This window comes from Hyaloscypha bicolor (assembly GCF_002865645.1).
Source record: "Hyaloscypha bicolor E unplaced genomic scaffold K444scaffold_86, whole genome shotgun sequence".
NCBI lineage: Eukaryota > Fungi > Ascomycota > Leotiomycetes > Helotiales > Hyaloscyphaceae > Hyaloscypha > Hyaloscypha bicolor.
This window is the reverse complement of record NW_020194588.1, coordinates 90,883-102,221: the sequence shown is the minus strand read 5'-3', so window position 1 is coordinate 102,221 and position 11,339 is coordinate 90,883. Positions and strand designations below refer to the sequence as shown.

General features: G+C 35.8%; 2 protein-coding genes across 2 annotated transcripts; both read left to right on the top strand.

The window, feature by feature from the left end:
• The first annotated feature begins 4,358 nt into the window (after window positions 1–4,358).
• On the top strand, window positions 4,359–5,210 carry K444DRAFT_562191 (WD40 repeat-like protein). The gene is made up of 2 exons (XM_024876976.1): window positions 4,359–5,040; window positions 5,093–5,210. Exon 1 carries the CDS (start codon window positions 4,441–4,443, stop codon window positions 5,014–5,016), a length of 576 nt encoding a protein of 191 aa, XP_024736250.1. The 5' UTR covers window positions 4,359–4,440; the 3' UTR covers window positions 5,017–5,040; window positions 5,093–5,210.
• Window positions 5,211–9,403: 4,193 nt separating this feature from the next.
• On the top strand, window positions 9,404–10,186 carry K444DRAFT_530224 (ankyrin; the record flags this gene model as incomplete). The annotated part of the gene is made up of 2 exons (XM_024874885.1): window positions 9,404–9,496; window positions 9,713–10,186. Coding segments are annotated over 2 exons (567 nt in total), but the record flags the coding sequence as incomplete, so codon positions are not given.
• Window positions 10,187–11,339: the final 1,153 nt, after the last annotated feature.

Sequence of the window (11,339 nt, the reverse complement as noted above, 5' to 3'; positions counted from 1 at the left end):
AAAACTATTAACTAGCTTTCTTTATAATTACTATCCTGAAAATATACCTTCCTAAGTCTATTAATAGTAGTAATAATATAGTAACTTATTGCAATAAATAAATTCGTAATACTCCGTATAATTTCCATATACTAATATAACTAATTTATACTTTATAAAAGTAGTAAATAGTATCTATTAAACTTTAAGGAGAAAAATCTTCCGGACTTTACTTATATACTCTCGGTCGTCTTTTAAAACACAATCTATTAATAGATAATATATCTGAGATATAATAGTTTATTAATATATAACTTAAGACTAAATACTATAATACTCTTATTAGTAATAGTAGCTAGCTATTATATCCCATTAGCTTTCTTAAGGCTATTATTAGTAACCAGGGTTAGTACCGGGAGATCCTCTCTTTCTAGTAAGATTATCTAGACAAATAGAGGGTATTTGGAAAATAGTTAGAGAGATAGCGAGATTTCCGGAATTACTAGTAATATATAAGGGAGTATAGTCGGTTTGCCGAGTATATTACCGGTATAAAGAACTATCTAGTAAGATATGATTTCATACGACTATTTTAGCTTTATAAGGATCCAAATTAGTAAGATAGGCTAATAATATGAATCGAGTACCTAAACTATAAGTATAGGATATGTAATATTTATATTTATTTAGTTAAATATAACTAGTAATAATATAATAATATCTGGAAAAAGCTTGTTAATTTGAATATATTAGACGCTTTTAAAACAGAGAATTCTATCTGTATAATATAATCTATATTAGAACGTATTTGAGAGGATAATAAGAGATTTATAACCGAGAAAGATATAAGCTTTAAGAAGAATTATATTTATTTTATAACTAGAGGACTTTAAGGCTTGAAAACCCCGAGCCGAGATATTTGGCTTTAAAGGCTAGCTATAGCCAAGGCAGAACTTAATAAAGCGGAATAGTTACTCTTAATACTCAAGAGATAAATAGTCCACATTATAGAGTTTATATAAGAGATAAGGAAATACTAAAGCTAGAAGGGCAAAGCAGAATACTATACTATATTATTATAATAGATTCTAGAACAAGTTCCCTTAATTAAACTCGAATTAAACCTGCCCAAGACGGGTATATATAAATTAGATAGGGAGCCTACCGGGAATATAAAACATAATTATTTAGAGTCACTTTCTCAAATCAACTAGTATAACCCTATATTCCTGCCCTTATTAAGACTAATATGGATACCCGCAGTAGTTAATAATATTTATTCCTATCTTCCTCGGGATAAGAAGTCCGCTGCCTCTTTAAATAGCATTAATACTTTAACTATACCCACGTTCTGCCTATTCTAGTATCTGCCTAACGAAATCCGCTTTAGAATCTGGAAGAACTGCCTCTTTTCTCGTCCTACTATCTACTTCTTTAATCTTATTAATTACCTGCTAACGCAATACCACTAGCACCTTTAGTTAAATAAGGAGTTCCGGCTATATACGTTGCGAGATCACGAGTCAGGATACCTCTATATACTATTACTAATAGGTATATACAGGGAAGCCCGTACCGTCGTCGCCTTATATTACTAGAGGCCGAGTCCCGAGTACTTTACTCTCACTAGTATAATAGTATCTAGCGAAACTGACTATAGTAATACGAGTATATATTCGTAGCGGAACCTCGTACTTCTCGACTAGATCCCACAGGATAACCTTATCGTACTATACCTCCCGCCATAGCAGGATAGCCGATTCCCCGCTACCCATAATATTATACTAGCTAGCCGCCCTCACATAGGCTTCGCTATTCTATTCGAGCTACTAGACTACATTAATACTCTAGTAATATTACTACTACTATTACATAAGCTGGCATGCTTTAAGCTACTATAGACATACCTGCTATTAAGGCTATAGGTATTTAAGGGGTTCCCGAGGGCTTATTGCTCCTGGATATAGCGTGAGGTATACTAGAGCGGGGGTAAAGAGGAATATTATCTAGGTTTATTCCGCCTATAGAAGAGAGTGGTAGGTACGGATGCACCGGGGAGAAGGGGTAAAAAGTAGTGGTTTTAGTAGGTCGGTAGTAATAGGTATGCCGCTATGGGAATGGTACGGATAGGGAATATGGTAGGTGGAATAATATTTGGGAAGATAGTCGAGTTCTAGGGAAAGGTAAATGGGAATAATTAGAGGAATTAGGGACCGGGATTTTGTAATATAGAGAGCTTAGGGTAGATAGTCGAGGGGCGGCTCTCTGGTAGTAATAATTACGAGTAATAAGGGAGATTGAGGTAATATGGTTTATAGTAATTATTAGATAGTAGAAAAGCAAGGCACTTAATAGTTCCGTCCAAATTAAGAATAAATTTCTATTACTATAGAGATATCCTTATTAATATTATAAAGATTTAATCCTAAGAATACTAACCTTTGAGAACGCTATTATTAAAGTCTACTTTAAATCCAAACTAGGGTATGTTTATACCTCGCTTAGTAATTTAGTTTTTAGAAAAAACTTAGAGAAACCGTATTAAAATTAGAGGAGCAAAATAGGAGCGAATATCTGTATTTTATAGCTCTTTTCGATATGGTATTATATAGCTCTCCAGAGACAAAAAGTCTATAGAGATTATACTAAAGATATTATGGTTCTATAGAGGCTATAGCTCTGGAGTAATTATACTAAAGAGTAGGTAGCTCTGTAGCAACCGTACTAAAGCGACCGTGGCTCTTTAGAGACAACGGCTCTCTAGAGACAGATCTAAAGAGAGCGGGGCTCTTCGGAGGCCGTACTTAAGAGCCTGCCGCTCTAAAGAGTCACGTAATGAGGTAAATAACCGGACTCGAGTTCTACTAGAAGGGAGTATGGTACAAGCAGGTAAAGTCTATGTTCTAGAGAAGAGATTTGCTTGGGAAACTCTACGAGATTTTATTAATAATACTATATTTACTAATCTATTTCTTGCCTCTTAACTAAACAGGAGTTATCTAAGGCAGGATGCCGTCTTATTTCTTTAGAGGCTAATAATCCAACTCTAATAAGCTTACTTCGCCGTCTAGGTAATCACGTATAAGAATTCGTAACTCGTCTCGGATTTCCTCAGACCCAGGTATTTCTGATATCTGTTAGAACTCCCTAATAAGCAGGGTAATAAGCCTTACCTGTAATAAGCATCTTGCTATTAGTCTTCCAGATTCAAGGTCTATTACTTGCCGTGCACTTAATGCTATTTCTCTTCTTCCTCGTCCTTCACATATATCTTGTTTATCCACGTCCGTGTTTGAAGGCTATGAATACTAAGGTACTCTATCTAAAGCCTCAGAGGCTTCATAAACGAGCCCTTGCAGATATTAATTCCGACGCTTTACCTGTAAGCAAGCACGCCATTACTAACTCCATTAACCCACGGTTAGTGCTCTGAGAGTCCGCACCTACCTCGTCGCCCGCGTTTAATGTGCCTTAGCGCGAAAAGTCGAGTCTTGGGAGATTATTTCGCAGTACCTATCGGGGGTTCTGACGCCGAATGAGGTAGGACACTTAGTGTAAAGCTATACCCAAGAGAGCGACGTTAGCGGGCGAGATCGAATATCATGAATTTGCTGGCAAGTTAAAAGAGATTTAGATTAATCGGTTAAGAGGAGTCAATAAAATGAGCAAGGCTTGGGAAAATATGTAGACCTCTAGTGGAAGGGTCTCGAAAACGCCCTCAAGACAGAGGCCATAGCCATGGTAATGGTAATGGTAATAGTGATGTAATGTGATGTGATGGTTAATTCGGGGAATACTGTGACCTTCGTTAGCTCCATAATAAGCACACTATAGTGAATCTAGCAGATCCAGGGCCGAAAACAACCACTTTAGCATATAATATAAGAGTCAAAACACTCTCTAATTGTCTCCGTACTCCTTCCCCTAATAAATTCAACCCCTGACTTACGTACTAGTCGCAAAAGAATGCGGTTTTATGATATCTGGGACAAGAGATCACTAATGCGATCGCTTAGGGTCTTGGAACGCGAATTCGGGCTCTGCCGGCCAGCGCGAATAACGTGAGCAATATGGCGAAGATCTAGACCGTCGCTAGCGGGTCAAGCATCGGAGTTAGTCGAGTCATAGAACCTTTATGAACTATCGACGTGATATAGTACTTGGAATCCAGAAAAGATATTACAGTATGCCTTCGTACTCTTAGCTTGCTAAGAGAAGAAGGGGCTTCGAAAAGCTTACCGGAAAGTTCGAGACCGAAACCCGGGTCTAAGTTATCCCGGCCCGATATCACGTGTATTTTATGTTCCATAAATAAATCCGGCAAGCCACCCACATGCGAAAAAGTCGAGTCCGCAAGCCCCTGCGAAAAGTAGAGTTCGCAGGTCCCCCACGACCCATAAATCTGACACCTCCCCCCCGTCCTCCACCTTTATCATCAAACAATCGCGCCTCCAAGCCACAATGGAGATCCCGCCCCACCTGCAAGAAAGAACTAATGATCTACAAGCGCTACAGACGCTCGAGGGCCATACTAACTTTGTCCATTCAGTAGCCTTCTCAGCCGACGGCAAGCAGGTGGTGTCTGGATCAGGGGATGAGACGGTGCGGCTCTGGGATGCGGCTATAAGAGCAGCGCTGCAAACGCTCGAGGGCCATACTGACTTTGTCCATTCAATAGCCTTCTCACCCGACGGCAAGCAGGTCGTGTCTGGATCAGACGATAAAACGGTGTGGCTCTGGGACGCGGCCACGGGAGCAGCGCTACAGGCGCTCGAGGGCCACACTAGCTGGGTTAGTTCAGTAGCCTTCTCACCAGACGGCAAGCAGGCAGTGTCTGGATCAGGGGATGAGACGGTGCGGCTCTGGGACGTGGCCACGGGAGCAGTACTGCAGACGCTCGAGGGCCATACTGACTTGGTCAACTCAGTGGCCTTCTCACCCAACGGCAAGCAGGTGGTGTCTGGATTAGGGCATATATCTGAATCATATGATCTGACGGTGCGGCTCTGGGACGCGGCCACGGGAGCAGCGCTATAGATGCTCGAGGGCCTCACTGGCTCGGTCAGTTTAGTAGCCTTCTCACCCGATAGTAAGCTATTACTAATTATATAAGTAATAAATTATTGGGTAGTGGAAGACGATACGAATATTATTTGGCTACCTCCCGATTATTAGGAAACTTATTTAGCTATTTGGAATAGAACTCTTGTTTTAGGGCATTTATCTGGGAGAATTTTATTCTTTTGCTTTAAAAAAGAAGTAAAGCTTATTATATAGAATTTAAAAAATCCTTATTCCTTAAAAGGTTCTAGGGAACAATTTACTTATATTCTATTTAGAATTATTACTTATTTTTTATTATTTTCTAGAAAGTATAGTATTTAATAGATTTGCCACGAATTTATTAATTCTTTATATAAATAAGATAGGTATTTTAATAAATAAGCCTTAGTACTTAATAAGAACTTGAATAGTTTATCTCTAGTCCCAGAGTTAACTAATAGAGCTCCGTCGCTGCCTCAAGGTATATTGCTTAGCTAATAATATCTGTACTAGGCTTAGCAAAAATACCTAAATTTCCGGTATTAATACGTATTAATACCAGAGTCATAAGGTATTAATAGTATTAATAATAGTATTAATTCCCTAAATCTAATTTTCTTCTTTAATTATAATTAACTTTAGAACTATTTCTCTTATAAGAAAACTTTTGGTAGTATAAATATTTTCCTTAATTTAGGCTTTTTATCTAGCTACTTACCTTATATTTTAGGCTAAAACTAATCTTAATATGGCTATTTTAAGTAAAAATGAGCTTTTGAGATTTTCGTAAGGCTCGCTTATATATTTAGTACCTTAATAAGAAATACGAATACGGGGCTTAATTCTCCAAATATGAGAGGTATTTTAAATTTAAGATATTATTAAATTTTATTAAAAGTAGTAAATAAATTTTTTAATAGAAAGACTAGAAATAAAAGGAATTATATATAAATATATTCTTATATAAATAAAATAATAAAATAAAGAGATAATTTTTAGGGATAAGAATTAATAAGGTATTAATACGTATTAATACCTATAATACCTGAAAAATACCTAATATTATTAATACTAGTATTAATATTATAGGTATTTTTGCCAAGCCTAATCTATATCTTTCTTAAGTACCGACTTGTATATAATAGGTTTCCGGTAATCTAGCTTAAGGGTAGTAGGTAATATGAGACTTTGGCAGATACGAGATAGTAAGGTTAATTTTGAACTTGACTTTAGGATATAGGGTCTCTTATAGTATGTTTATGATTTTGTTTGCGATTTTCGTATCTAACTAATTACGCCAGGTATTAGAGTCATTACTAAGCCGGATATAGCACATTAGGTATTAGGTATTAGAATACCTTTTTTTGGCCTTAAAAGTCTAAGGCTTTATAAATGAAATTACTATATAAATATTATGGTATATACAGGGCTGTTTCGTACTAAGCCAAAATTGCTAGCCGAGATACTAATCTGCATAGTAACCTTACGTGAGTTTGCCCGCTATTATACTTTTCGTATAGTAGTTATAGGGCTAATTACGATATTTTATATAGGGGTAAGGCTTAAAGCTTTGGGTAAGATTTCTTTATAAAGTCTTAGGGGTAGGATAGGCTTGGTAGTAAAGCTATAGTAAAGGAAGTCTATTATACTATAAACGGAGACCCTTTATAAATTAGGTATAAGGGCCATAATGTGAATATAATTAGAGTTTACGAAGTCCGAGAGTAACTATAGAATATAACTTATAAAAATTATAAGAAATATTAAGGTATATATAGATTTTAAGATACTTTAAGTTAAAGTACCTATCTGTTTTTTTAGTATTCCTGTTTTTTTTGGCGTGGCGGAATGGATATTACGTGACCGTATAAGACCCGTATACTAGCATATAATAATATTAAAAAAATCGGCCTTTTCTAACTTTAATTAAAATTATTCCCGAGTATGCAGAATAGGCAGGTTTTAGTGCGAATATTAGGCTAGTTATTACTATAATCCTATAGATAATTACACGTGATGGCACCTTAGCCTATAGTACTAACTAAAGTTAGCCCCGCCTAATGTGGCTAATAAGTCTAGCCCCAAGAAGTAGTGGATTTAGTATTGTGGGGCTAAGTACAGATAACTATATATTTATAATACTAGTAAAGTAATCTTCTCTTATTCTTTACTTTCTCTCAACTCACTATCCCGCCTGTATAATAGAGCTATACTTAATATTATAATAAGCTTTAGCTTTAGTATTAGTGATTTTCTCGCGGTAATCTAGCTAGCTAATAAGATCCGGAAAGAGTTCGTGGATACTTCAAGTTAATTTAAGGCTATTATAGATAAGTACGTGATTTAAGTAATAGTTTAATTACTACTAATAGTTATATTTAAATAGGATTAGAACTCTCTTAATTATTCTTTAGGATACCGATATTACCTTTCTAAATCGAGAGCTTAATAATAACTAGGAGAGAGACTTGGAAGATATTAATAAAGGTTACCGAAATATTCTCGACAAGCTATAATAAATACTAGATAAAAATAGCGAGCTTGGTTCTGAAAGTGGGAGTATTAGTAAGAGAATTATAAGGGTATAAAAAAGGCTTAACTAGAAGCCAGAAGATATCGAGAAGCTACGGAGTTATATTAGTACTAATATTAGCTTCCTAACTGTATTTAATAAATGACTTACGCGAGATAACGTGATTAAGTTAATATAGTACCAAGAAGATTAAGGGCATTAAGCTATCCTTGACTAGCTTACCTTAATTAATTATGCTTCTTAGTAAAATGACTTTATTACTTAGTAATAAGAAGAAACTAGCTAGTGGCTTCTTGACTTTACAGAGTACTAATCCTGGCGAGAAATAGATAAATAGAAATTATTCTATCTAGGAATTCCTGGCGCTAGGAAGATAATTCTCACATTAATTATAGTAGAAGAGCTCACTATACGGTTTTCTAATAACCCGACTATTAGAATTATATATATCTACTATAACTTCCGGTATTAAGACAAGCAGAAAATTAATGACTTGCTTACAAGCTTACTAAAATAACTAGCTAAGAGCCAGCTATCTTTACTAGGTATTATAAAAAAGCTTTATAACTAATATAAGACTAAACGGACATGGCTATTTTTTAATACAATTTCTGGATCTCTCTAGGCCATAACTATCTTATTTTCTCGAGTCTTTATTATTATTAATACGTTTAATAAGTATTAAGTATCTTATAGCTATTATAAGAGGTTCCTATTAGAGATATTTGGCCTCTAAACTAAGACTAGCGCAAATCTCTTTATAATCTCGAGGTTTATTCCGGAAATTACTAAAGAGTTTAATAAAGGCTTGCGGTTAGAGATCCGGGCAAGTAATTAAGATATATGGCGGTACTTAGATAGTTATATATTATAGCTGCCCGGATGTGTGCTTTATAGTTCGGATTTATAAGACAAAATCAAGATTAGTATTATTAAGGTAATTAATAGGATGTGTATAATCCATAATCTTAGTAACTAGCGCTTATACCCGTTAGGTTCTTACTTATATAGCTTTATCTTGATTTATTAAAAGGGAAAAAATCCCTAAAGGCTATCCGTACCGCTTTAAAAAAGCTCTCTTCTGGATTCGAAGTATATAACTACGCGTATAAGGATATTATAAAGAGAATCAAAGGCTAACTTTTAGATAAAGAAAAGCTTGCGAAGCAGGTCCTCTTATGAATTACCTGTATAAAGAGGCCGCTAATTACGTCTGAACTTAAGTATGCCCTTACTATAGAGCCTAAAGAGCCGCAACTTAATAAAGAGAATCTATATTAAGTAGAAGACATGGTCTCAGTATATGCTAGATTAGTTATAGTTAATAAAGAAAGTAATATTATTCGCTTAGTATACTATATAATACAAGAATACTTTAAGCGAATATAGAAATATTAGTTCCCTAATATAGAAACTAATATTATAATAGTCTGTATTACCTATCTCTTATTTAATAACTTTAAAAGTGGAATTTGCGAAAATAACAAGGAATTTGAATAATGCCTTTAATTTAATAAGCTATATGACTACGTAGCACATAACTGGGGATATTATACTCGGGAGGCTTCTATATTAATCCCAGAAGTTATTAGCTTTCTCGAGAGAAAAGCCCAAGTAGGGGTATTAAATTAAGGGTTACTAGCTAAGAAGAGGTACTTATTAGACACGGAGTATAGCTAAAGATTCTCAAAGGATATAATAGAACTGTATTTAGTAGTATACTTTGGGGTTAAGGCCATTGTCTAGCTATTACTTAATATAGAGAAGGTTAATACTGACTCGAAGGACACACGTGGCCAGATGCCGCTATTGTGGGCTGCTATAAACGGGCACGAGGGTATTATTTAGCTGCTGCTCGCGATAGAGAAGGTTAATGCTGACTCAAAGAGTTATAACGGCTGGACGCCACTGTGGGCCGCTGCTGCGAACGGGCACGAGGGCGTTATTTAGCTACTACTCGCGATAGAGAAGGTTAATGCCGACTCGAAGAATTATAATAGCTGGATGCCGCTGTGGGCCGCTGCTATAAACGGGTACGAGGGCATTATTTAGCTACTGCTCGTGATAGAGAAGGTTAATGCTGACTTGAAGGATAATGAATATAGTCAGACGCCGCTATTATAGGCTGCTGGGAACGGGCACGAGGGTATTGTCTAGCTACTGCTCGCGAGAGAAAAGGTTAATGCCGACTCAAAGGATAATGAATATGGTCAGATGGCGCTATTATGGGCTGCTATAAACGGGCACGAAGGTATTATTAAGCTATTACTCGCCACAGAGAAGGTTAACGTGAAATCGAAGGATAGTCGTGGTCGGATACCGCTATTATACGTTACTAGGAACGAGTACGGCGGTATTATTAAGCTTCTGCTCGTAATAGAGAAGGTTAACGTGGACTCGAAGTATAATACTAGTCGGACGCCGCTATTATATGCTACTAAGAGTGGAAATAATACTAATATTAAACTCTTACTTAGTATAAACCGAGTTAATATTAATTTAGTAAACTATTATAACTCGATACTATTATTTATTATAGCAAGAACAGGATATAAAGAAAAGCTAGCGCTTCTCTTATTCCAAAGTAATGCCTTAAATATCCCAGATAATTTCGGTCGGACTCTTTTATAGTGGGCAAGAAGGACTAGGTATCCCGAAATCGCCGACCTTGTCCTTTAAAAGTATAAAGAAAAAGGCATAATTATTTAAGAAGACGAGTTACCTCCTATACTGAATTTGGTTCCTAATAATAAGCAGATTAAATTTTGCGACGTTTGTATTTTAGGTATCTCGGATAAAGATACTTATTATTATTATTGAGTTTATAATAGTGGGGATTTCGATATTTGCGAAAAGTGTTTTATAATAAAAGCTCACTATCTCGATCCGTATTATATATTAATAAAAGAAAGAAACCGGGAGAGAGCCTAGTAATATATAAAGTATTTGAACACGTGATTTTGATGGTTTTCTAAAGCCATTAATATAATAGATTAGTTAATATATATTATATATATTTTTATAACTTTAATAGAGACGAGTTTGAGGAAAATAATATTAATATATTTGATTTTAAAGCTTCTATTACGTGATTTCTATCTAGATTATAGGGTATAAAATTAAGCTCAAGCACATTATTAGAATTAAAGGTGGATTTCTTCTTTTGAATTATTATCTGTTTATGGTCGGTGCGGCGGATAACGGATAGTTAATGGCTTGTATGTGAGTTTCGGGAGGTGCGATAAAAGTGCGAATCGAATTAAGCGATTTGCACTTTTCGCCCTCGATACTATAGGGGAAGTTGCTTACACTAATGCATACCTCAATGCGAAAAATAATTTATCGGATATCTCAAGTGATTAACTGACCGAGTACGTACGTAGAGGTGAGCGTTGGTCTGCACTTGCAGGCCCGTCACCTTTCCTATTATCCGTGTATTCAAGATCAGCTGAGACAATAGTGTACGTACTCCCCGCCTCTACAATTTCTTCGATACTAAATACGTGGTATAGCTATGAGCGAAACTGGTGTCCTGCTCTTTAAACACTCAACGCATAATTTAAACGCACGAACCAGCTAAAGTCGGTGCGGATTAATATTTATCCGTATATGTTACTTGCTGATACCTTGAAATACCCATCACAATTGCCAGCTACTAACATCAAGCAGTAAAGTAGAATAGAACGCCTCCTTGCCATTCTACGACATAATAGAAACATCTGCCTTAGCATCTATTTATCAACCAAAGGGCAAGAGACAACAGGAATGTATGATTGAAGAATCT

Bases quoted from the DNA above. Each gene is read 5' to 3' on its own strand.
- K444DRAFT_562191 (XM_024876976.1), top strand. From the start codon at position 4,441: ATGGAGATCCCGCCCCACCTGCAAGAAAGAACTAATGATCTACAAGCG.